The 25,810-nt window shown below is 46.0% G+C and overlaps 1 protein-coding gene and 1 long non-coding RNA gene across 4 annotated transcripts in view; one reads left to right on the forward strand and one right to left on the reverse strand.

The window, feature by feature from the left end:
* Positions 1 to 25,810, reverse strand: part of LOC103164378 — a 127,721-nt gene that overhangs the window by 54,118 nt on the left and 47,793 nt on the right. The window lies entirely within an intron of this gene.
* On the forward strand, positions 8,408 to 10,746 carry LOC113835002 (forkhead box protein Q1). Its single transcript, XM_027409292.2, has one exon. It carries the CDS (start codon positions 8,741 to 8,743, stop codon positions 9,938 to 9,940), a length of 1,200 nt encoding a protein of 399 aa, XP_027265093.1. The 5' UTR covers positions 8,408 to 8,740; the 3' UTR covers positions 9,941 to 10,746.

Raw genomic sequence — 25,810 nt, forward strand, 5'->3', positions numbered from 1 at the left:
CTTAATCCAGAGTCCTAGGATTAAAGGTGTGTACCACCACCTCCTAGCTCTGGCTGCTGCAATTAAAGGTGTATGCCTGAGTTTTAAGGTTTGTGACTGACTTTGCTTTTCTGGCTCAAGCTTTAATAAATTGTAAATAATATATCACCACTACCTGAATGACTCTTAAATATTACCAAGTTCTACTGCCAAGCTACAAACTTAGCTGCTTCTGGAACACAACTTCTCTGTTCTCTCAGAAAACACTTTCCAGATTTCACCTCAGTAATTCTGGTCTCTTCTTACTCACCATTAATTTCTTAGCTCCAGCTAACCAGCATCAATTGTTCCATAATGTAAAGGTTTGCTTCAGTAGTTCTTACATCTTGTTAATCACAGCTGATTCTTCAACCCCAGCTAACCAGAACCATGGAATCTTAAATCAAAATAACAAACTACTCTGATAGAGACTTTAATACTCCCTCTGAAATTTCACAAACTAGACCTCCATCTTCTGAACTGCTCTTAACATTCTTGTTTTCTAAGCTCCTACAGAATATCCCACTGAGGTCTCAACACTCACTGCAGTTGAAAGTTTCTTGCCTCTCCCCCCAGTTCCTAAATAACCACTCTAAGGCTTAATATTAATTACAATTGTTTGATCAATGGCTCAGGCATATTACTGACTAGCGCTCACAATTAAATTAACCCATATTTACTAACCTGTGTATCATCAGGTGGTCATGGCATACCAGTAATGTTTCTAGCATCTTATCCCTTTGGTGGCTACATGGTGTCTCCTCGACTCCACCTTCTTTCTATCTTGTGTCTGTTTGAATTTCTCAAATAGCTATATTCTGCCCTGTCACAAGCCAAAACAGCTTTATTCATTAACCAATAAAAACAACAAATATTCGAAGCATACAGAAGGACATCCAACATCAACTCACTGGCTTTTTTAGCCCAAAGTTCCAAAGTCCTTCCAAAATCCTCCCCAAAACATGATCAGGTCTATCACTGCAATACCCAACTCCTGGTACCAACTTGACTTATTTAGGGTTTATGTTGCCGTGATGAAACACAATGACCATAAAGCAAGCTGGGGAGGAAAGGATTTATTTGGATTATATTTACACAATGCTGTTAATCACTGAAGGAAGTCAAAACAGGAACTCAAACAGGAAAGTATCCTGTGGGCAGGAACTGATCCAGAGGCCATGGGGAGGGGGTGTGCAGCTTACTGGCTTGCTTCCCCTGACTTAAGGCCAGCATGGATTACAAAGTAGGACCCTGTCTCAAAAACAAAACAAACAAATAAACAAACAAAAATCTTGGGTTACAGTTCAGTGACAAAGAGCTTATCTAGCACGTGCAGGCCCTGGATTCAATTCCCAGCACTGTGAGAGGAGAAAAAAAATTAACAGGAAATGGTATGGGGAAGATAGAGTCTAACAAGGAGCTCACAGATGGATAAATGCTAATATAGATGATGACTGCATGGTATTTTTTTATGCTTCCCCCTTTCTCCCCTTTGGAATACATTCCAAATTCTTTATAACAAACACGTAAATGGAGTCTTCATAGACATGAAGGGACCAGCTCCCCTTTCGGCAGCCATAATGGCCGAACACGTGCTTGTCTGACCTTGTCCTAGACACTAGAAAGTCAAATGCCTGCCTCGTGACAAGGAACCAATCAGAAGTTAGCTGGTGGTGCTATGCTTTACGACCCTGGGTGTACTTTAAGGACAAGCACATAGCAATGACGCACAGAGCATAGCAACCACTCTGGGAGGGCCTATGGGCCATAACAACCAGCTGGACAATCAACACAGGGCAAGCCCTCCAAGCCTGGAGGCACACCAATCCTGAGCCTGTGCGTACCCCTAGACACACCCCTTACGCTGCCTTACAGGATCTCTCGGGAGCCCCTAGGAGTTGTCTTTGCTAGCCATCCGCCATGGCGGGTGGGTGAAAGACCCGAGCTAACATGGGGTTAGCTCGTTAAAAAAAAAAAACAATAAAGCCTCATGCAGTTTGCAGCAAGCTCTCGAATCTGCCTGGTGATTGGGGTGACCGAGGTCGTGGCCTGGGACCCCAGATACCTGAGTTTTCCGGGGGTCTAAAAGACAGACAGACAGATAGGTAGATAGATAGAAAGATAGATAGATAGATAGATAGATAGATAGATAGATAGATAGATAGATAGATAGACAGACAGACAGATAGATGATATATATTTTCTTCACAGATCCACCACAACCTTTCTTTTTTATTTATTCTTTGTATCTTTCATATCATGTATCTCCATTCCCTTCATTTTCCCGTCCCTTCGTATCTACTCTCTGCCCTTGCAACCTGCCCCCCAAAATAAATGAATAAATGGAATCTAAGAGAAAACAAGAAAAAATAAAGAAAAATCAATCTCCTAATGGAAACTGTAATATGACACATTGAGTCACAGAGTAAAACCCTTTTATCCATATAGCTTTACTTGCACATATTCACTGCAAAAGTCACTGGTCTTGTTCAAGGACTCTGGTTTCTGTTACACTATCAATGCTGGGCCCTCACTGGAACTCCTCTTGGTTATCCTGTTGTTGGCCTGTTTTGTAGAGATCCTGCAGCTTTGGGTCTGCAGGACTTGTCCCTTCATGTGCTCCAACAGATCACATATGTGGTGGATGTTGGGATGGGTCAACTCACAAGCCCTCCTTCTGGGCCTGGGTAGTTGCATGGTTGGTCAGCCCACCAGTTCTCCCTTGTCCTCACCACAAGGGTGAGCTCTCCTGAATTGCCCTGGCTAGTTCACCCCTTGCTGCAATGAGCAAAAGGCAGGGCCAGTTCTCTTGCTTTCACATACTCGGGGTTTATTTGCTCACACCTCCCCTTTCAGAGCCAATTCTCCTGTGCTGCCCAAGAGTGTCAGAGGAACCACTCTTCCAAGTGCTGTAGCTGATGAAGGGCAAGGCCGGCTCTACCTCTATTATGACCTCAGGGACAGCCCTGCCACATAACTCATGTGTTGATGGACAAGGAAAGGGCATCTCTCCCCCTCCCATGCTGCCACATGACCGATGAGTAATGGGGATATCTCTTCCATGCTCACAGCTTCAGGACTGGCTCACCCACATCTTCACCAATAGGTCGCCACAACCTTTCTTACATGATCTGCTAAATATATATTTATCCCTCTGGGCAGCACAACTATCAAGTCCCACCAGGTGTTCAAGCAGGAAGCTTGTGACTTTCTCTTTCTGGAATACAGGTTGGGGTGCTGGCCATAGACTAGGAGTAAACGGCTGAAGGAAATTGCTCATTCGCTCTGGAACTTTCTTTTCCCTTTCCTGGTCTATACCTGGCAACTTTGCTGGGTTAGCACCAGGAAATTGGCCATCTGGGATTCCAAAGACAGTCTCTCCCTCCAAAATGACCTACCTAGACTTGAAGATACAAAGAACACCTAGAGGAGTCTAAAATCTGGTGGCTGAGGATATTGTTAGTTTTAGTGCTAGTATTAGTATTATTGCTCTGTGTATGTTCATGTATAAATATTCAGGTATAGGTGTGTAGAGGCTAAAGGTCATTTGTTGGGTATCTGCTTTATTTGTTGGTTTAAGACAAGGTTTCTCACTGGCCTAGAACTAACCAAGTAGGCAGGCTGGTGAGTCTAGGGATCTACCTGTCTGCATCTTCCCAGTGCTGGAATTAAAATGATTTGCCTCCAGACCTGGCTTTATTTTCATGCTGGTTTGGAGAATTGAACTCAGGTCCTTATAGTTGCATCTTACAGACTGAGTCATCCTCACAGCCTATACCATCAACTTGACAGCACTCTTCTGAAAGGTGAGAGTCACTTATCTTCATGGAAAAACAGGCCTCTTCCCATGATAAACATGAGGAAAGTTCTGTTTTTTTTAATTTATTCTAGAAATAGCAACCTCAAAATTAAGAATTTTAAACATTAGAATTAACTTATGGCAAAGATACTCAAAAGATACCAGTTCTGCTTTTCAAATTGGAAGTTTAAAGAACATTAGACAATAAGGAAACTGGACTAAAACTGAGCAGTGAGAATTCCTCAAATCTGGTCAGGTTTAAAGGACGGATCAGTGTCCCCAGGGTTGAAGCTAGGAGCCTGTTGTAATAAAGTAGCCCAGGGCTTTCTTTCATTCCTGGATAATACCTTCCCACACCATGCTACAGTAATTAGGATTTTGTCTCTAGGTTACAGAATCAAGTCACTTTCTCAAACATCTCTAACCTCTGTCTTGCCCTAGATATCTATTTTCTTATTTTTCCCCAAATTTTACTTAGCTGTTTTCTCTCTTCTCCACCATTTTTTAGGCCTGCCTCTCTGTCACTTGCATTCTATAAGACCCACCACTTAGAAATTGGGTTCAGATAGCCTGGTAATTCTTCTGGTTTGATAGGTCTCCAAGAGGCTCCATGCTGGTTGTAATCCCTGGACATGAAGCATAAACTGGAGTTTGCATCTGCTCAGTCACCCCAGGCAGATACCAGGACTCTTGGATTTAACTGGCCTCCAGCCAGATGTCCAAAAGGAAACTGCTGAAACAAGACAAGACACAAATGAGCTTGGTGCTATTAGAATGCCTTCCAAAAGAAGTAGAGGAAGGATGTGTAAAGCTACCTGGTCTTGATCTACTATTGCCATGCCTATATTAGTTTCTGTGTCCATGCTTTCAAAGTCCCCAGCATCTACAAAATAAACCATCCCCCAAAGTAGAAAGATGTGGGCTAGAACAGAGAAGCACACACTGCTGTTCACCTTTAGTGTTTTCACTAAATCCAGGGGAACAAAGAGGCTGGGCTTTGTTTTGTAGAGCCCCTTTTCTGCTACCCAACTCCCAGTCCCCAAGCCAGGCCCTCTCTGAGCCCTGTAAACCACTGAACATTTTGCCCTGGTGCTCCTGGCATTAGCCCTTGCTTTATGCCTGAAGCTGCTCCCTTCTTAATCACATTAGACTGAACATTTATCTGGGGTACCAGGTCTCCAACAGAAGGCTGTTTTAAGGTTACTTCCCCTTCAGACTCAATATGACTGTTGACAAAGGTTAATAATGAAAGAAACCTGGTCATTTCCATAGTTCTGGGCCACATGTGCTTCATGTCCAGGGAATACAACCAGCAGGAAGTCTCTTGGGGACCATCAAACCAGGAGAATTACAGAACCAAGTGAACCCAATTTCGAGGTGGTGGATCTTGAACAATGCAACTGGCTGAGAAACAGGCTTAAAAACAGTGGAGAAGAGAGAAAACTGTTGGATGGTTCTGTGACCTTCTTTGTACTACAAGGCTGTTCACTATCCCAATACATAAAACAAGTTGTCTGTGTTTCCATTGGGAGTCTATTCGAGTCTGCTAAGTCACCTGGGTGTTTTAGGGATTAAGTGCTTCCCTTTCTAGATTAATGTTTAGGAACTGGGCAGGGAAACACCAGTTCCTACAGATAAATTCCTGTTGATTTCTAGAGATCGTGCCTCGCTTTTCTCTTCCTAAAACCACTTCAGGGAGGAAACAAGGTCACAGAGATGTGAACGTTCCCTCTGTAGAGTTCAGCCACTTATCTTCATGAAAATTAAAGGGCTAATAGGTCTTCCTCACCCACAAGTATTTTGTCAGACATCACCTACAGACATTTATTATTAATCCATCAATGACATAATTCTAAACAGACAAAAATTAGAGAGGAGAAAGCTTCACATTGATTTTTTTTCTTTTGGTAACTTGTGTGAAAAATGGAAATGGGAGGGGTTAGTGACAGTTCTTTTAAACTTTTCCACCCCCACCAACCTCCAGGATGTGTGGATAGAGTAACAGAGATGCAGAGAACAGGTATTGTTCCTCCTTGCTGTTTTCTCTTAACATTCAAAAAAAGGTGAATGATTTCCCAGCTACAAAACAACCACTAAAAATAATAGTACCAAAATCAACTGCAACAGGATAGAGCAGTTTTATTTCTGATTTTAGTGATGACAAACAACTCTCAGCACATGGCACTGATGGGGTAAAGAGATAAAGTCATGAAATACAGACGAGATCCATCTGGGTGGAATCTATATCCTAGTTCTTAGCTTCCTTTTTCCCTTTCCAGACGGCTGTGCTGGGCCATTTTCTCCCAGGGGTCTTCCTTTCCAAAGTCCTCATAGTAGGCTATACGCAGTCCCTTGCCTAGCCATCCCAGCTTCCCAAGGAACTAACTCACAAAGTAGAAAAGGCTGTCTGTCCTGAGAATTCTCCATCCCCACTGCCTTCCCATCTGCCCAAGCTTTCACAAACTCCAAACCCAATAGGAAGAAGGGGAGAGCAGTTCTTGACCTACCCAAGATCAAGGTAAAGAGAGTGTCTGTTAGGGGCCAGAGAGAGGACATTGGGTAAGAAAGGGGGAAATGGAGTGCAGGATAGGCTGAGGTGGGCTGCCCTATCTGCCCTATCAAGGCTCCCAGACCTGGAATCTCCTCATGACCTTTCTGAGTCTCAACCCTCCTAGATGAATCTCCTCCATTAAACAGGCACGAGTCCTCCTGTCCTGCCCTGCCTACCCCCAGAGTTCAAACAAGGACAACCTTCATTAAGAATGTCTTTTATCCCTGGCCAAAGCAAAGCCTTGCCTCCTTGCTGGGCTAATTCCTCATCCCAGTCCACTTCCCTGGCCAGGACCTGGGAACCATCCATTCCCAGGCTAAAGCTAAAGCAAACCCTTCAAAAGTAGCTCCTTTCCAGGACTGGAGGGAGCCATTCCCCCACACAGCTTGAGCTGTGTGCCACATAGTAAACAGTAATGTAATCCATAACATAAAATATCAGATTCCTCCCTGGCTGTCATGATGCCCACTGCATCTTGACTGAAGATAAGAGAAGCTTGTGTATATTTCCACACAAATGGTGGAAAGTAATAAAATAAACTTCAAAGATGCGCTCCCACATAGTCGCAGCCTCCACTCTATTTGCAACAAAAGCAGGAAGAAGGAGGAAGCTGGTGTGGTAGGCACAGGGTCAGAAGTGCACACTTCCCGGTCCAAGGCCCCCTTTCCTTGGAGTATTGACACTATGTTGGCGCAGGTCCGGAGAGTCCAGGGAATAGAAAGGGACATCCCCCATCAGGCCTCTTTTCCTATCTGACATTGGTGCCATTAAAGCCAAGGCAAGTCCTAGAGTGTGGTTGGAGACAAATGGCGGCAAACATTCCTTGCTCTTGGCTGAGGCCCCAAGGAACACACACTCCTGTGATTCTGTTGCTTGTCAAACCAGAGAACTGTACGGGGCTGTGGGCTCTGTCTATAGACAGGAGACTTCGGAAGGGACTCCAGTGCAGGCAGAGCCTGGCATCCTTCACTCAACAACAAAGTCTTCCCGCAGAAGAATGGGGCGTTTCTTCCCGCCCCAGAGCCTCCAGCCAGGTATGACAAAATAAAAGTGAAAGTCAGAGGCTGGCTAAGGAGCAAGAGACACGATTAACCAAAAAGACATAATTTCCAGCTCAGGGTTTTTAATTGTTACAAGGGGGAAAGTTAGCCATAGAAAGGAAATCAATCATAAGAAGGGCTTCCTTCTTCTCCGGTGGCTCCGGGAGAAGGTCAACGCAAAGACTATTGCGCGAGGTTTCTGCAGTTCAACGATTCAGTCATCACCAGAGGGGTTTGCCGCCTTAAGAATCGCAGCTCTCTCGCGGCCAAAAACGCATGCAGCGCACGGTTCAGTTACGGCCACCAGACCTACACAAAGTCCCAGTCCCTCGGTCCAGCCCTTGAAGGTGTCCCCCTGGGGGTATCAAAATGGGTCAGCACTACCAGGTACGGTAGCACGATTGTCTCAATGAATCCCGGGGCACAGAAACCCCCGCGGTGGCCGCAGGAGACCAGGAGCTCCTACCTGCGCCGCGGGACGGGCGCGGCCGCCGCACAGGCGCACACTAGCGCACACCCCAGCCGCGCGCTCGCTCCCCATTGGCGAGACCGGGAGGGCGGGGCCGGCCAGACCCAAAACAAACAACCTGCGCCCGGGGAGACACTGTGGCCGCGCCGCCGCGTGGCCTCGGCCTGGTGAGCGCCGGCGGGGGAGCCGCGGCCACCTTGTTCCCCCACCCCCTGGCCGTGGGCGCCCAGGCCCCGCCCCCGCCGAGCCGCCGCAGGGTTATATTGGGCCGGACCGAAGGTGGAAGCGAGATTCTGCTGCAACCCGCCAGCGCGGACATGCTGCCCTGGAGGCCGGTGGTAGCAAGGCGGCTGCGGACGCGGCGGCCACGAAGTTTGGCTTCCATGGGCTCTCGAGGCTAAAGACGTCTTATCCTTAAGAGTATCCTTGAGGACGCCTGCCTGAGACCTGCACGTCCAACGAAGGAATCCTTCTGGATGCCTGGCCGGATAGCAGATGGGCCAGCTCCTTCCTCCCAGAACGAAATCCTGAGGTTGTTTTGGCACCCGCTCCTCAGGGGGGCCCCTCATCCCTCGCTTTCTTTCCGCCTAAAGTCTCTAAACCTCGGAGTAAGGACAGCATTGCACACCAACTTCTGCTTCTCCTCCCCTCAATTCACCCAGCTCGCATAACCCCTCCAGAAAAACATTCCAGCGGAAGAGGACCTGTCCACGGAAAAGTGCGTCTCTCAGGAAGAGGCAGGAGCGGTCCCTCCCGGGAGAAGCCTGCCTCCTGCGCGCGGGATCGCCACCCCGCGCGCCACTCGCTTCCTACGACCTCGCAGGAAAAGGGTACAGCACCAGACCGGGAGCACCAGCGCCGGCATGAAACTAGAAGTGTTCGCCCCACGCGCCGCCCACGGGGACAAGATGGGCAGTGACCTGGAGGGAGCCGGCAGCAGCGACGCGCCATCTCCGCTGTCGGTGGCTGGTGACGACTCCTTAGGCTCTGACGGGGACTGTGCGGCCAACAGCCCAGTGGCGGGCGGCGGCGCGGGGGATCTGGAGGGCGGTGGCGGCGAGAGGAGCTCCGGTGGCGGGCCCAGTTCCCAGGACGGTTCCGAGGTGGCCGACGACAGAGCGCAGACCTCCGCGGCAGGGCCGTGCGCGGGCAGCGTAGGCAGCGGCGAGGGCGCGCGCAGCAAACCGTACACGCGGCGCCCCAAGCCCCCGTACTCCTACATCGCTCTCATCGCCATGGCCATCCGCGACTCCGCGGGCGGACGCCTGACACTGGCCGAGATCAACGAGTACCTCATGGGCAAGTTCCCCTTCTTCCGCGGCAGCTACACCGGCTGGCGCAATTCCGTGCGCCACAACCTCTCTCTCAACGATTGCTTCGTCAAGGTGCTGCGCGACCCCTCGCGGCCCTGGGGCAAGGACAACTACTGGATGCTCAACCCCAACAGCGAATACACCTTCGCTGACGGGGTCTTCCGCCGCCGCCGCAAGCGCCTAAGCCACCGGACGACAGTTCCCGCGTCCGGGATGCAGCCGGAGGAAACTCCACCCGGGCCCGCCAGGACCCCGCAGCCGGCTCCTGCGGCCCGATCCTCCCCGATCGCGCGCTCGCCTGCTCGCCAGGAGGAGCGCTCCAGCCCCGCAAGCAAGTTCTCCAGCTCCTTCGCCATCGACAGCATCCTCAGCAAGCCGTTCCGCAGCCGCCGCGATGGCGACACGGCTCTGGGGGTGCAGCTGCCTTGGGGCGCCGCTCCATGCCCGCCACTGCGTACCTACCCTGCGCTCCTTCCCGCGGCGCCCGGCGGCTCCCTGCTGCCGCTCTGTGCATACGGCGCGGGCGAGCCCACGCAGCTGGCATCGCGCGGAGCCGAGGTGCAGCCCGCAGCGCCCTTGCTGCTGGCGCCCCTGTCCACCGCGACCGCCGCCAAGCCATTCCGAGGTCCCGAGACCGGTGGCGCGGCGCACCTGTACTGCCCCCTACGGCTGCCCGCGGCCCTGCAAGCGGTTTCGGCCTGCGGCCCGGGCCCGCACCTGTCCTACCCGGTGGAGACGCTGCTAGCTTGAAAGGAGCTCTGAGCTCAGCGGAGGGGTTGGGGACTTCATTTGTTGAGTAGGTTGGAAGGCAGGCTCCAGGGCTGTGCACCTTCCACTTTCCAGAGGAATAGAGTTTTGTTTTGTTTTGTTTTTTTAATCTCCTTGAGACGTGCCTTAAAGTTAAGCATTTTGACCCAAGTGTTTTAACTTAGTCCAGAATAGTTTCCCTTGTCTTTTGTAACTGTAAGGAGGATCAAAACCGTTCTTTTCTATTTTTTTGGCTAAGCCTGTCCTCTCCTGCATAAAGCCTTTCCTCTCCCTCCTACTCCTACTATTTTTGTCGCACCTTCCAGTGATTTTTCCCCACCACAAAAAAAGAAAAAAGTACATCAGGGAACCACTCCATGGGATAAATGATATGACTACTATTTGGGGCTTAGAGACCCCGTTGGGTGTGCTGTGTGGCATGACTGAGTCTGAGAGAGCTGTCAATCTTTGGATATTTTCTCTGCTATCAACCAATGCTTCACTGTGCCAAAAAGGGGGGGGATGTTGTTGGGTTTTGTAATTAAATTATTTATATATTTTTGAAACCTGAATTGAAATGTTGCAGGCAACGGCTACAGCTTTATTAGTGGTTACCTAACTATGGTCTTCTGGGGCCAAGCAATTTCTGTAAAGGAAAAGTTAACATTATGTTTGTGGGGTGCCAGGGCCACTACCACATGAAACCAAGTGTGATTTTTATTTTAATATTATTTGTGTCTGTGTATATATTCATGTATAAATTTTATGAAGCCCAGGCATACTGCTTGTTTTTTTTTTTTTTAATAAAACTCACAAGTGATCTACAAAACACTGTGTGGTGATAGATTGGGGTACAGATTTTTACTTCCAGGCCCCCAAAATGGGTTCAGAAAACTTCATACTGGGGTCAAAATATTCGTGGTTTCATTTTCAGATATTGCTTTACAATATCCAAGATGGGCCTTCCATTATTAGGGTTCCCTAGACAAAAAGGCATGCAGGAGTTAGCACAACACATAGATCCGCCTGTCTCTTGCCCTCTTAGACTCTTTAGCGGGTCAGTTGAGCTATGCAAAAAATAGCTTATAGTCTGGGTGTTTATTTTCAAGTCAGTTGATTGAAGCTTGAAACTGGATCTTGGCGTAAAACTAATTGGACATACCAAAAAATGTCTTCAGGCAATCTTCAGGGTAACTTGAATGTCCATGTTTTGTTGTTGTTGTTTTTGTTTGGTTTTAAAATCAAAATCAAACTAACTTTTTGTGAACTAAAACATTTACTTGGGTGTGGACACTGATCTCTGGGTACATTCAAAAGCAATGGGTCCTTGACAGTTTGCACATTTGGAAATTCTAAAGAATTGTGTGAGTCCTGAGAAATCCAGAGAGAAGAAGCCTGGGCCTCCTTGCCATCCCTTCCACGATTGGGTAAATAAAGCCTGTCTTATCCCAAAAAGATGACCTGGAAGCTAAACATTTCAGGGTGAAGAAAGCAATGATCCTGTTGGCAAATGCTCCTTCTGGGCCAGGCATAGAAGAAAGATCATGACTAAGTCTAGCTGACAGTGACAAGCCTTCACTAATTGGAGTTCTAGCTACTCAGTTATCACAAGAGTGACACTAACCGGGTTGGGTTGTTACAAAAGGTAGATAGTTGCACCCACAAAGCTGAGAATTAGATGGGAAAATGAAACTGAAGCAGATCAACAAATGGAGAGAGAAAGGGTAGGTTCAGTTCATAGGAATCATGCTTAACACTGCTCCCAGAGAGTCCTCCATGAGTGTGAGAACAGGAGTGGTTAGCTTGCACAGACAGCTACCTCTGATTTCCACCTGTCTTCTCTCCAGTTAGGCGCCCTACCTGTGCAGCCTGCTGCTGTGCTCCAAAACCTGATGTTCATGTCCCCAATGATACTTACTCTTGTTTTTTTCAGATGGTATGTGTTTTGGCATTTACTAAAACCACTGTTTATGTTAAAGAATACAAAATAACAATTTCAAAGACACAGGGAAAGGTGGTAGTTTTTAAATCACAACTGTTACTCCTCCCCTCAAAAGAAAACAATCCCTTCTAATATGCAAAGAGTCAACACACTGCAGTCCCTCCTAAGCCTTTGTCCCTCCCTAGGGGCTGAAGGATTTTCAAAGGACTTGTCAGAGTCCCTGGAGTTTCTTGTCCAGGTTGGGCTTTTCATGGTCAGTTCCATATCCTCTGCACATGACTCAAAGGATTTGGAAGACCCAGGAATGTACTTTTCGGGGTGCTGGGCTGCCAGATGGACAGAACAGCTTCACTACAGGGGTGGGGTGGGGCACTGCAAACACTTTCATTTCAGGTCGCACAGCAGCTTTGCAAGACAGAAACGCAGGCCTTCTGAGCTGAAGCTTGATCAGTCTGCTGGTAAGATCAGCTTCAAGCTCAGCACCTCCAGGACTCAGCACCAGCATGGAAGAGATTGCAGGACGTGGAGCTTCAGAAGCAGAACCAAGGCCATAGTGCATAGCCATGGTATCCTCCAGTCCTCTGAGTGCCCCCTCCCACACTCACCCTCCACCAACACCACTCCCGATGCATTGCCTGCAGCTCTGCCTGCTCCTGGCAAGACTAAAAAGAACCGACGTCATTCTTGGTTGAGGAAGTGCCTTTTGATGCCTGCCATGTCTGTCTGGAACAAGTGCTGCTGGTAAAGGCTCAACAGAGTTTTCAAAGAACCCTCCTAGTTCCTGTCACCCAGACAGCTCAGCCCCCAACCACCTAGAAAATTCCAGGCCAGCGAAGGTATGAGTTGTGGCGGAGAGGAAGGATCAACGTCCACTCAGTCTTACTGGCTCAGCAGCCAGGGATCAAGCCTGTGGAGGAAAGGAGGTCTCTGGACAGTGACATCTCCTTCCAGTCAGTCCATTCAGTCTTCCAGCCACTTGCACAGTACTATTCTGGAGAAGGTGATGAACTTGATCAATATTAGGCCTAGAGAATCCAGTGTTTAGGAGCCTCTGCTGCCTGAGTGAGCTGGGCAGGGGAGAATTCCCACCATTGTGGATGGTTAACTCCAAAGCCCCCAGCTTATGGATAAAGAGCTCAGGATCCCTCAAGGACTGAATCAGATTCTTGACACCCCCCCCCCCCCCGCTTCCACACCCCACACAAAAGCCAAGCACCTCACCAGCAAATAAAGATTTTCCTAGAAGTTCAACAAAGCTCTCTGGGGTTAGCCTTGCTGGTCTGTGAGCATCAGGAAGTAAAACCTACTGAGTCTACTCTCACCCCTTTGAAGTTTCACAAATTACATTTTTTTCTGCCTCTGGAATGTATATCCACATCAATACAGATTTATATTTTTTAATATAAAAAACCCACTCACTTTAAATGCAAGAAAACAGGGGCCCATAGGCTGGCTATCTTTAAGTATTCCACTTTAAGTGGCAGACCTGGCTCTGGAGTCCAGAGATTATAACTCCCAAGTTAGAATTCTTTCCACAACTATCCAGAGATTTCAGACCCAAACATACTTTGGTCTGAATTTAGCTGAATACATAAATTGTCTCAGTTCACTTTTACGACAATGACGTGCAGATTTCCCAACTGGCAAGTGGTTTCTCTCATCACCAAAAACTCTCTCCTCCTTCCCTAAAACTGTCCCCCGCAAAGTGGCCACTGGTATCTTAGGCCAGCCCTTCACCGCATTGTGCATGCTAGAGCCAGCACTGCTTCCCACTCTTCTACAGAGTCCCATAGGAAGCTTGCTATAGAGCGTAACAAGCAGAATTCTGCTTGGAAAAGAGGGTCTTCAAGGACCTGCCTGTGACCCAGATGTCCCTCCTCTTTTGGGACAAGTAGCAGAGTAGGTGGGCATTACCGACAGTCATTGTTTTTTCCTATACCAGGTATCAACCCCCCTCCAAAAAAAAGAAGCCCTGTTATACATTAAAAAGAAAGTAGACTGTCTCTTCTTTATGTTCAATTTTTAGCTTAAAATAGCTAACTCAATATATTTACATTCACAGTATGGGGGAGCGGGTGCCCACTGTCACCCAGTGTAAAAGGATTTTGCTTCTCTTTGTTACTATTTTATTGTAATTCCTTTGACCACAAAAGCTGAGCTTTGTCTCAGTTCTAGAAAATAGACTCTGAAGAGACTTTCTGTAAATATTTCGTGCTTTCCAACACCACAATATTTCTCTCTTAAGTAACAGACTTTATAGTCCCCTAATGAGACCATTAAACTTTTGTTATGCTTTAACAACATAATTTGTTAATTCTTAATGTTGTCAACAAATGGCCCTAATAAGTATCTTCCAAGAAGATCATGATCAAAACCATAGAGCTGTAACTCGCCCCAGATTTGAGGATCTCTTTCAACTTGGCAAAGATTCCAGGGTCATGAAGCACTAGTGATTGTACAGTTCTCGGCCCCTGTATCTTTTCAGCATTATTAAGACAGATGAGTGATTAGAAGCAAATGTCATTCCTGCCATTGGCCAACTCCTGCACAGACTGGAAAAAGAACTGCGTCAGCCTTTGCTTTGGGGCACCTACAGCCAAACATAAACATCCACATGGACCACACTTCCCCTGCCTTTCCTAGACCTTTCTGGAGCTCAGGAAGTTCCACTCTGAGAACATTCTATGCTCCAACTAATATACAGATTCAGTGTCCCTCACATGTGCTGTGCTTGTTGCTTCTGATAGCCAATTTCTAGCCATTAGGGAAAAGGTGGGAAGAATTTGCAATATATCAATGCACAAGTCTCTCCCTCCCTCCCTCCTCCCCCCTCTCTCCCCCCCCCACCTCTCTCTCACACACACACACCAAGCAAAATCCACTCAAGAAATCAAAACAAAAATGCTAAGGAGGTTCCATCTGAACTTGAGCTGGGTACCTTAGGGCAGTGATCATCCCTGTGGGCTTCTGGAGAACAACAGCTGGAGAGTCATATCTTACATTGGCCTCTGTGAAAACTCCCACACAGTGTCAAAGATGACAGGCAAGTGTTTCCTTCTTTTCCCTACACTCAGTGCACTTGGGATCAAGTGTATGTTTCAGTGCAGCAGTGTTTCAGAGTATGGCAGCATTATAGAGCATGGTTAAAGTTCTCCCAGACATTGCAAAACCTATCAGTGACCATTAACATAGAACACTTCCAGCGTGTCATTCTGACTTATCACAATGTGCATTCTTGACTGTCTTGATTTCTCACTAAAGTCTCTGGCATACAACACTGGCATGCTTCTTTCAGGAAGCACGAGGCAGAGGCTAAGAGACTCTGGGGCTGTTTCCAAGATACATCATCATAATCAAAGCATTTGGGACGCAAATACTGAGTTGATATATCAAGTCTCAGTCCTTCATTTGTTTACTTAAGAGGCAATTCTCAGGACTGCAGAAATGATGCAACTTAAGACTACAGCTGGCACTCAGGAGCCTGAAGACATGTAAATACATATGTCCACATGTCTGTATAGATGTAACTTGAAAATGTACTAGTCATTAAATGTGAGAAACTTTAAGGAAGATAAATCTGGGAACTAGAGAAGAGCCCTAAGATCAGTTCAAATAATGACCTATATTTAGACTTAGGAAATATATTCCAGGATACACACTTGTCCCTGCAGAATGAACTACTCTGGGAGGAGAACTGCTGTTTTTCTGGGGGAGCTCACATTTCTTTTTGCCATCTTCTGGTCCTAGAATTCTGGCTTTCCCTTCCTAGAGTAGATATTGGACACATGCCTCCAAAGCTGGACGTGGCCCCTGCCCAATTGATGCTAGTCAGGGACTGGCAGGACCCAAAGATCAAACATGAGTGGTGTTAGTGTATCTCCCATGCAGTGAGAAACCCTGTATCCTTTATCAAGGCTTCCCTTGCTCCTGGATCTGAATCTGCTCCTCTGGCATCACTGGGCACAGTGCCAGGAGGCTTTTATCCTCTTAGAAAGCCATCCTTATCCCAATGGTCTCCACAGACATTTCAATGTCCCAGCTGAAGGATGCCAGGTCCCAGAAGCCAGGCGGAGTATGATGCAAAGTGAAGCTCAACAGCTCAGCAGCTCTGTACTGAGTCCGAACACCGTGGCAGTTGAAAATGCTGTTCAGGGTGCTCAGTGACACAGAGGGGTCTCTGAGGCTTTAAAAGGTGACATCTGTACACTCCATGGTCTTGATACCCTGAAAAAGGCCAAATCATATCAATGATTGCCAGAGACTGGGACAAGGGAACTCCCAGGTGATGGAGCTGCTCTCCATGTTGACCATAATAGTTATTCTGTACTATACCATGCTGACAGTTAAGTCACATACCTAAAAGTGGGGGTGTAAATTATGCCTCAGTCGCTCTGATTTATGGGAATGATAATACTTACAAGTTGCCTAAATCATGCATGTTTCTTACCAACAGTTAAATCAAAGGAGATAACCCTCTCTGTGGAATTCAGTTAACTGGGCCTTTTTAGGGGGTTACACTTGAAGGTAAGATAAACTGTCCCATATCTTTAAAGTTAGACATGCTCCTCACAACCCTTCCCAACATGGGCGAAGCTGCACAGGTCACTAGTGCCTATTACTCTTCAGTACATGGGCAAGAGGAACAAATGCTCTTCTTCGGTGGTGTGTGGGCTGAGAAGAGGTGAACACAGGAGCAGAGCAGACAGCCCAAATGGGAAGACACACTGTTTCTGAAGACAGATTCAAAAAAAGAAAAGTGAAGAAAGTGGCTCCTGGGAGCCTTCCCATTTCTGAGATGCAAACTGCAAGTCCAGAACCCCGAGAGGAAGGATTCATATAAGCAGGACCGGAGCATGAACTGGCTGGGCTCTATGGCACCCCACATATGATTAAACACCCTTAGCCACCCCTGCTTTCAGGAAGCAATCCCATATGAAAGGGGTCACGTGAATGCAGCTCCCTCTGTTTCTTGACCCCATGTGCACTCCAATTCTGTAATCACAAGAGTCAGAATGCTGTGGCAATGTTGAGCAAACCTAACACTTTTGACCCCTCAGAGAAGTTACATACAGCTAGCAATCTGAAACAGAATAATTATTAGTTGTCTTATTTATTAGATGAACCCTTTTGAGTAATAGCCTCGGGGGACATTTATAAATGTAATAAAAGGCTTCATCATAGTCAAATGCACAAGGATGTGGCTCATTCGAGGTTTTGGCTGAAGCAAATCCACGGGGCCAGGAATGCTTCTATAGATGTATGGAGAGCCTTGTTCCTGCTCCCTTACTGGGCCTGGCCTCAGCATCTGCTACAGAAACACTGGCTCAACTTAGGAGCCATAAGTCGAATCCGTAAGACACACCTGTCAGTTTGGATCCCCTAAAAAAATGAGTGAGCCTATCTTTTCCAAAATGTAACTCCAGTATGACTTGTGAGGTCTAATGACACTGGCTTCCCTCTCAAGCTATGTCCTGAGCAAAGCTGAAGTACCTGAGCTCACATATGGGGCCCCGGAAGCCTATCTTGCCCAATGAGTCATGGGAAATGAAAACCACTGTATCTTTAGTCAGTGTTAATTCAATAGATCCCAGAGCCAGCAGGCCCCATGGCAAGTTGCTTACACTGTGAGTCATGAAAGAGGACCAAAACTCTACCAAAGCCCTTTCAGATACTATTCAGTTGGTCTCACCAATCCAGCTCCACCTTACCCTCTCCCACTGGAACCAGTTTGCTAAACAATTTAAAATGAGCAGAAACTCTACTTAAAAGGGAGGGGGGAATGAAAGTAAACAACACTGGTAGCCACCTTTTCGTTAAAAATGTGACTTTCCCTTTACTCCTTTGCTAAGGGCAAAGCTCGGGAGGACTGGTGTGCTGGCCTGGGAGGATTCGTTTTCTTGTATAGCAGACCTACTGTTGCTACAAACAAACCACAGTTTTCAAAGACAATTTTCATCTTGTTGGCAACCTTAAGCTTTGTCTTACAACCCTCACTGGCAGAGGTATCCGGGATGAAGGAAATGATCCATGATCCTTCTAGGAATTAGAAATGAACAGAACTCACAAAATCAGTGTCACAATCTGCCATATATAAATCCCAATGGATCCCCTCTCACTGACCATTATTCCCTGTGAATAATACTAGAGGGTGTAACTGGAACCAATTTGCCTCAAAACTCCTTGAACAGATTACCTTGCTCTTGTTCACAATTTTCTCAAGGAAGAAAACAAACACAGGACATGGTAGAACAGGCAACCTAGTCTAGATTCAGGATAGCAAAGTGTCCAGGGCAACAATGCTGTGAACAGGAAGCCTCCCCAATCCAGTTCCTCTTATCAGCCACTGCTCTGCCCTGCCCTCCCTTTCTTTCTTTGCCCTTGGGGAGGATAAAACCACACTATCAGCTAGCATGCCCAGTAGCCAGAGACTGATTTAGCTGTAAGTGAGAAGCAGTATAGAGAATAAGGGGGATCAGTGTATTCAAACATACCAGCCCCAAATCTCTGCTCTGCCAGGCTCAGGAAACATACCAATTTGAAAAAATGCTGCCCTGGAATCCTCTGCTGGAGAAGTCTGGGCCTATGCACCTCTAACCAGCATCAGTATACTTTCCTAGGGGCCCACCCCTCTGGACTTGAGGGGCCCACTCTGCCAGTGTCAAAATGACCATAAGGACATATCACATTTTTCCATCTCCTTCCCACCCTGAAGAATTATTTAGATAAAGCTGGGCATTGGTGGCGCACGCCTTTAATCCCAGCACTCGGGAGGCAGAGGCAGGCGGATCTCTGTGAGTTCGAGACCAGCCTGGTCTACAAGAGCTAGTTCCAGGACAGCCTCCAAAGCCACAGAGAAACCCTGTCTTGAAAAACAAAAAAAAAAAAAAAAAAAAAAAAAGAAGAAGAAGAAGAATTATTTAGATACTAGTGCATCTCCTCTGGGGAAAAAGGTAACTTCCTGGCCAGCAAACAGTTGGCAATCAAGCATGTAGTTATCTGGGAATGAGTGCAGGAGTGTGGTAGACTGACTTAGGGGTGAATGCTACAAGCAAAGACACACATCTAGGCCTCTCAGCTAAAGACCTGGAGGCCTGGAAAGGCCACCATAGGAAGGGCTGAAACAGTCAGCTCCCTGACCAGGAACAGAGATGGGATACAGAGCCGGACTGCACCCTGGGTTGCTGAAAGTCTCCCTGGCAGACAGATCTGTCTGCCCAGCCCTTCTTTCAGTTGAGGTGCCTTCAGAAGCAAACACTCAAAAGAAGCATGGCATCAGTTAATCTGACTGACACCAGTTACAGGAGGGAAGCAAGCCTGGAGCAGCAGGTCCAGGGTGGTTGCCAAGCCAGATGTCACCAAGAATCTGCACTTCCAAAGCTGAAGGCCACAGTGACATTTAAGATTGTGTGAGATGCTTGTTTTACAACATCCCCTCTGGTGGCTGAGGGGACAGGAGAATGTTGGCTGAGACCACAGAAGAACCTGATTCCTTGATGTGTCTGAGCTGTCATGAATTCGGCATGACAGCCTTCAAGAATAACCCAGAGCAGACAAAACAGTTGACAGCAAGCAAAAGGCCTTCAGTCTTCCCTCCTTTGTCCCATTAACAGAAGACACGTCCTCTCAGTGAAGACTGAGCATCCCCACTGGGCACATTCACTTGGAACATGGTCTCTGATTTGTAGTACCTGACAATACTCATGGTGCCAATGTTCTTATGCTGGCCAGAGTCAGGATACCAACAGTGAATACCCATTCCTGAACATCTGACAGCTGGTCTCTGCATACAGTGTTTCTAGACGCTTAATATCTAGACACCCTGGATGCATCATTCCTGAAAAGCTGTAGTTACACTGAGAGCTGGTAGGAGCCTACTGTTGTGTACCACTGATATGGAGAGGGGTGGCCATGCTACCAGTGATGTTCAGGTCCTTAGTTATAACAGGTCTTAGCATCCTTTGCTGTCATCTGGAGATAGGTGTCTTTGAAATCATACCACTGCAATCTGAATGCAAGCTCTGCTCTGTCTTATAAATACTCATTGCAAGCTTAGATTAATCATGTCACCTCTCTGTGCCTATTTACTCCCTGGAAATGGCCTTACCATGTTCTTGTAAAAGTTGCTATATGCAAGGTGGAGAAAGCTGAATCTAGCACACGGTGAAGACTGCTTATGGCCAGTTGTGAGGAACAGCTGGCAACTAGTACTACAGGAGCCATGAAGGTGCCTGGCTGCCCTACAGCTGGTTCAGTCCAGAAATCAGTCTGGAAGACAAAGAAAGAGACCGATAGTTTCCTTTGAGAGACAGACATTTTAATGCCACAATAAATGAGGCAGATCTATTAAACCTGGGGTCATGGGAGGATGACCTGGTTGCTTGGGAATTGGTGTCAGGCAAAGCTCAGGACAAAGGTTAGTTTGTTATTGCAAATATTTCCGTGTACCGGGTGATGATTTGATATAATGTATGAATTACAAGATGATTAATTTGAGCTAATTAAGATACCCATCCATTTCATGTGCTTCTCATTCCTTGTAGTGAGAACATTTAAAAGCCATTCCCCAGGCAAATTTCTTCTGCTTATTTTTCCATCATTTTTCTGTCACTGTTGAGACAAGGTCTTGCCAAGTAGTTCGGGATACTACGAAGGAAAAAGGAATTCTAAGTCCATACATGCTGACAAAAACATGGGCTTTTTAATCTTCCAAATACTTTAGTGTACTGATTGTGTCTATACACGATGTGCTGTTTATCCCCTCCCATCCAATGGTAGACAGTTATGTTGTCTCCACATCCAGACTACCATGAACATGGGAGTACTGACATTTCTTCAGCATGCCAGTTTCGTGGTCTTTGGTGTCTATTCAATTGCAGGATTACTGGATCATGAAGCAGTTCTATTTTACATTTATGTGGCCTCTCTGTGTCACTTCCATGACAGCTGTGCTAACTGATGTTCCTGCCAACAGTGTCGGGGAGTCAGTCCCTTTTCTCCACAACCTCGCTAACACAAATCTTTAGACCTTTCTAAGTTACTAGTTTATTTTTTTGAGATTATAATATAATTACATCATTTCCCCCTTCCCTTTCCTCCCTCTATATCCTCCTGTATAACCCCTTTTGCTCTCTGTCAAATTCATAGCCTCTATATACATATATACATATATATGTATATATATAAATATATAGTAGTATGTGTGTGGTACATATGCTATCTATTATATGTATACATTATATGTATGTTTGTGTGTGTATAGATATAGCAATATAATAATGCATGGTACATTTGAAAAAGTGGTGTTATACATATACACACATACATACATACATACATACATACATCCTACATAGTCTGCATAATGCTACTCATATATACATTTCCAGGGCCGGCCAAGTATTTAGTCCTTTTGATAGCAGCCATTCTAACAGACATGAAATAATATATCATTGTGGCTTTAATTTGCATTTCTCTGCTCATTAGTACACATTTTGCCATGTACCTATTGCTCATTGGTATGTATTGTATTGGGAAATAGCTATTCCAATGTTGTGCCCATTTTTAAAACCTGGTTATTTGTTTTCTTGCTGTTTAATTATTAGAGTTCTGTGTACATTTTAATAATGGATATCATATATTTCTTTTGTATCTATAGCTTTGGGGCTTGTCATACATTTGCAAAAAAATAAAGGTGTCCAATTGAACTACCCAAATAGGAAAGCCGAAGTTAACATAAAGTTCTTCTCTGGCCCTTACTTCAGTTGTAAACCTTTATGAGCTCCTTACCTTGTACAAGCATATAGCACAGAAGCAAAGGCAAGAGTGCAACGTAGCCTCTGCCCCAAGGTTCTTGCTGTAAACAGGCAAGCACAGCACAGTGGCAATGGGGAGTTGAGAGACAATACAAGGTGTGCATCTGAGCAGCACATCCCACTCACGACTCCAGGCATCCTGAAAGCACTTGTACTTATACTGACACCAAAACCGTGACTAAGCTGAGCTGGGAAGGGAAAGAAACTTTTCAAGTGGAGGGAACAGTGTGAGCAAGGACAAGGATCCAAAAAAGAGCACACAGTCAGAGGACTGCAAATTGTCTACATTCAGAAGCTGTAGAGCTTGTGTTCTGTCATGGGAACGGAGGTAACGGAGAGAGAGAGGGAGGCAAGCTGCGTTTAGATGGACTTGGTGTGAATTCTGAAGATAATGTGGTCACCAAAGTGCTTATAAATGGAAACTGACCTTGACCCCACAAGAGTAACGCTGACTGCTCTGTGAAGTCCAGAGCAAAGGAGACAGAAGCAGAGGCAGCCAGGAGAGCCTGTCACATGAGCAGGGTGAGTCAGGATGATTTGAATCAACAAGGCAAGATAGGGATAGAAATGAGGCAGGTTTCGACAAGTGATGGAGATACATCCCAGGACTGGGAGATGACTGGACATGGAGGTTATGAGGAGGACACTGGGTGGGCAGAGACAGCCATTCACACAATAAAGGCACCAATTAGCTGACTGTATGTGTGTGTGCGCATGCGCACAGCCAGTTTTTCTGAGCCATCGCATCATGTGCAAATAAAAGGGGAGCCATATGAAATCATAACAATTTTGATTATCAATTGCAATATTTTTTAAACCAGGAAGAATAAAGCATTTTGAGGAAAGTATGGCATTTCTCTGAGTCGTCAACAGCCTATGCTCAGTGCAAAGGGGGCTTTGGGCATGTGTGCATGTGTGTGTTGGGAGATGGAGATTGACACCTTTGCTGAAACTGTTAATACAGTGATCCTGAGAGAGAGCAGGACAGCCAGGCATGGAAGAGCGTAAGGCCTGAGTAAAGGATGTGGCCATGGGTTCCATCCTTAGGATTTATTAATAAGCAAATAAATAAGTAACTATTGAAGGGAGAGAAGCAAGAGAGGATGCTACAAACCCAAGGAGAAACTGCATGAGAACCAGGGTCTTAGCCAGTAGTTCCTAACCAGGTCTCTATCTTTCATCAATGAGTTTGCTCTGTAGCAAGATCCACAACGACCTTGGGAAAGTCACTGGAGATAATGCAGGAGCAGAACCAGTGGGGAGCAGCTCAGGGACTGGCTGGGCTGAGGACAGGAACAGGGAATGGGATGGACCCTCTCAGGAGCACTAACCCAGAAGGACTCAGGAAAAGCTTGGGAAGGGAATTTGTGGAAAGGTGCTATTACTGAAGGAAACCACAGGTAGGTATGATAAGAAAGCAGTGGGAGGGGAGGGGTTACTGTGAGGAGGAGGAGGGAGTTAGGCAGAGGGGTATAATGGAGGGCAGTGGGGCAAAGGAGAACTAAGTATCATGACATGTATGTATGAAGCTATCATTATGAAACCATCCACTTATCTGAAATGGTTTCTAAACAGCAACATCTAAACCCCTGAGAGGAGCAGCATTACCAGGTATGGGAGACCACTACAATCAAGGAATATGGTTGTCTAGGGAGAGGACTAAGCCTGAGGTGGCAGTAGGGAGGTATCAGAGCCTGGGTAGACCTCTCTCTTGACTCTCCTGGCCTTCTGGTCTCTCAATTTCAGCCTCAGCTATAGGCTGTCAAACAGGGAGAGCACCCTCACCTTCCCAGGGCCATCCATGGGCCATGTTAGAACAGCTAGAATAGCCATCAGGTGCAGGGATGGAGGCTTGTGGAATTCTTAGAGTTATGGTTTCTGTGACAACAGGTAGATAACCTATATCGTGGGGAGGCAAGCAGGAAAAAGAGTGAGATTGATGGTCATTTCTTAGGCTGACATAAAATTAAAGCTCCAGCAGGATATAGTGACAAGTGCCTTTAAGCCCAGAACTCAGGAAGCAGAGGTAGGTGGCTCTCCATAAATTCAGTGCCAGCCGGATCTACAGAAGGAATTCCAGGTTAGCCACAGGTACACAAAGGAACCCTGTCTCAAAAACAGCCATGAAAATTCCAAAGGGAAACCCATGGTCCTGGTATTCACTGTCTGGACTGCTTTCGTGGAGGTGACAGGGTGAAAGTACCACAATAGAATTTGGGATGAGACAGTTCTGTTTAGAACTGAGACCCATACTTGATGTCACACGGGGTACTTGATCCACCCAAAGTTCTGTTTTTTCCTAAGTAGAGATTACAAGATGAACCAAGGCTGTAGGCCTTACAAGAAGCACAAGAATCACATTAAGATATACATACAAATTTTATGTGTAATGTCCATGTGTGTCACACACACACACACTACACAGTATAGAGTGTAGGCTCAACAAATAGTAATCAGTATTAATATTGGCAATACTACACCCTTAATGATGAAATCAATCCTCATCAAATCAACTTATAATTATACAAATTACACAATTTACCACGAGGTAGACACTTGAAGGAAACAGTCCTTCAGGACCTTTTAACTAAATTACCTGGAATTTGATCTACAGGATTATATTATTTATGCTGCAAATCAAAGCCGTGTAGGTCTCTGCCAACATGCATATCACATCAAGCAAGCCAAGAAATATAAACCTCTAATGTTACTGATTGTGCAATTAACTCACTTGGTCTTTAAGGAAAACACCCTGTGTATTTAGGAACTATGGGAGGGACACCAGAAACTCCAGGCTGTATACGAAATGTCTTGAGCCTCCCATAGGCATTTTTATCTATTGGGAGAATGCATTGAAGAAATACTGCTAAAATCGCAGTATATATATTTTATAAAATCTTTTATTTTCCTTATTTCTTTCTTCAGCAAGCTCAATGAACCCAAGAGAAGAGATTCTAGATGCCTTTTTTTTTTCAGCCCAGGGATTGTGCCTCTAGGTTCATACTATTAAAGCTAAAATAGTCCCAATTATTGGTTAGAATAGGCACCTAGGTCCCATTTTGTTTATTTGCATTTCTTTGCCACCAGAAAATGTCCATCTCCCTCTGACTATCTTCCTTCCATTGTCCTATGAGCCTCCTCCAAAGATATGCTAAGTTGTCTCTTGAAAAAGACAAGTCTTTGATCCCAGAAGTAAAAGAAATTCAGCAAGATGTTTGCTGGACCTTCCTCGGCCAGCCCAGCCACCTGGAGCCTTCCTGTTTTCAAGGGGCATATGGTCTCGCCTGGGCAGCAGGCCACTGAAGCTAACAGGTTTATCCACAAGGTTTGCTGAGAGCCAGTGAGATAGATCACTTGCTGCCAGCCTCATGCCTCTCACCATGTCTGAGAAGCAAAACCTGCCATGCATATAGCAAAGATATAAGGAAGAGTATCCACAGCAGAAATGAAGGACACATTTCAAGTCCTTGTGTGGGAGAACACACCAAAGAATGGCAAGAAAATCCCAGAGCTATCAAAGCAAGGGCAGGGCCTTTGGCTCCATATACTACCAACTGATTTGAAAAACCTAAGCAAGCAGAGGAAATATTGTGGCCTTTCTGACTAATAAAGGCTGGTGACAAATCATGGTTTGGGTGATGAATTTTAAATAACTACAAAAAAACGAGAAATAGACAAGATCATAGTTTCCTTTACCAAAAAAAAAAAAAAAGCAATAAACATGTGAAACAAGGTTCATTTTTTTGTAATTAAAATGCAAATTTAAATGATAATGGCCTGCCATCTGTGCCTATTGGCAAATACTTAAAAGTTAGATGGAACAGAGAGCTGGTGAGGCTTTGAGGAAACAGGCAATTCACACAATGTTAATGGGGTTGTAAATTGGAGCAACCTTTTCGCAGGGCAATTTGGCAATATCTATTAAAATGTAAAGTGCACATAGCCTTTGACCCAACAATTCCATTGCTAGGAATTTACCCTCAGGGTAGGATCTCTCAACTGGGCACCAGTACACTTATGCCAGGGTGTGTGCCATGGTAGTATTTGTGATCTCCCCTAATGAAAAAGAACGTATGCCAGCTTAAGAAACTGGTTAAATCCCTTCGGGTATAAACACAC

This window comes from Cricetulus griseus, chromosome 3 (genome assembly GCF_003668045.3).
Source record: "Cricetulus griseus strain 17A/GY chromosome 3, alternate assembly CriGri-PICRH-1.0, whole genome shotgun sequence".
Classification (NCBI taxonomy): domain Eukaryota; kingdom Metazoa; phylum Chordata; class Mammalia; order Rodentia; family Cricetidae; genus Cricetulus; species Cricetulus griseus.

Coding starts and splice junctions, on each gene's coding strand:
- LOC113835002 (XM_027409292.2), top strand. CDS start 8,741: ATGAAACTAGAAGTGTTCGCCCCACGCGCCGCCCACGGGGACAAGATG.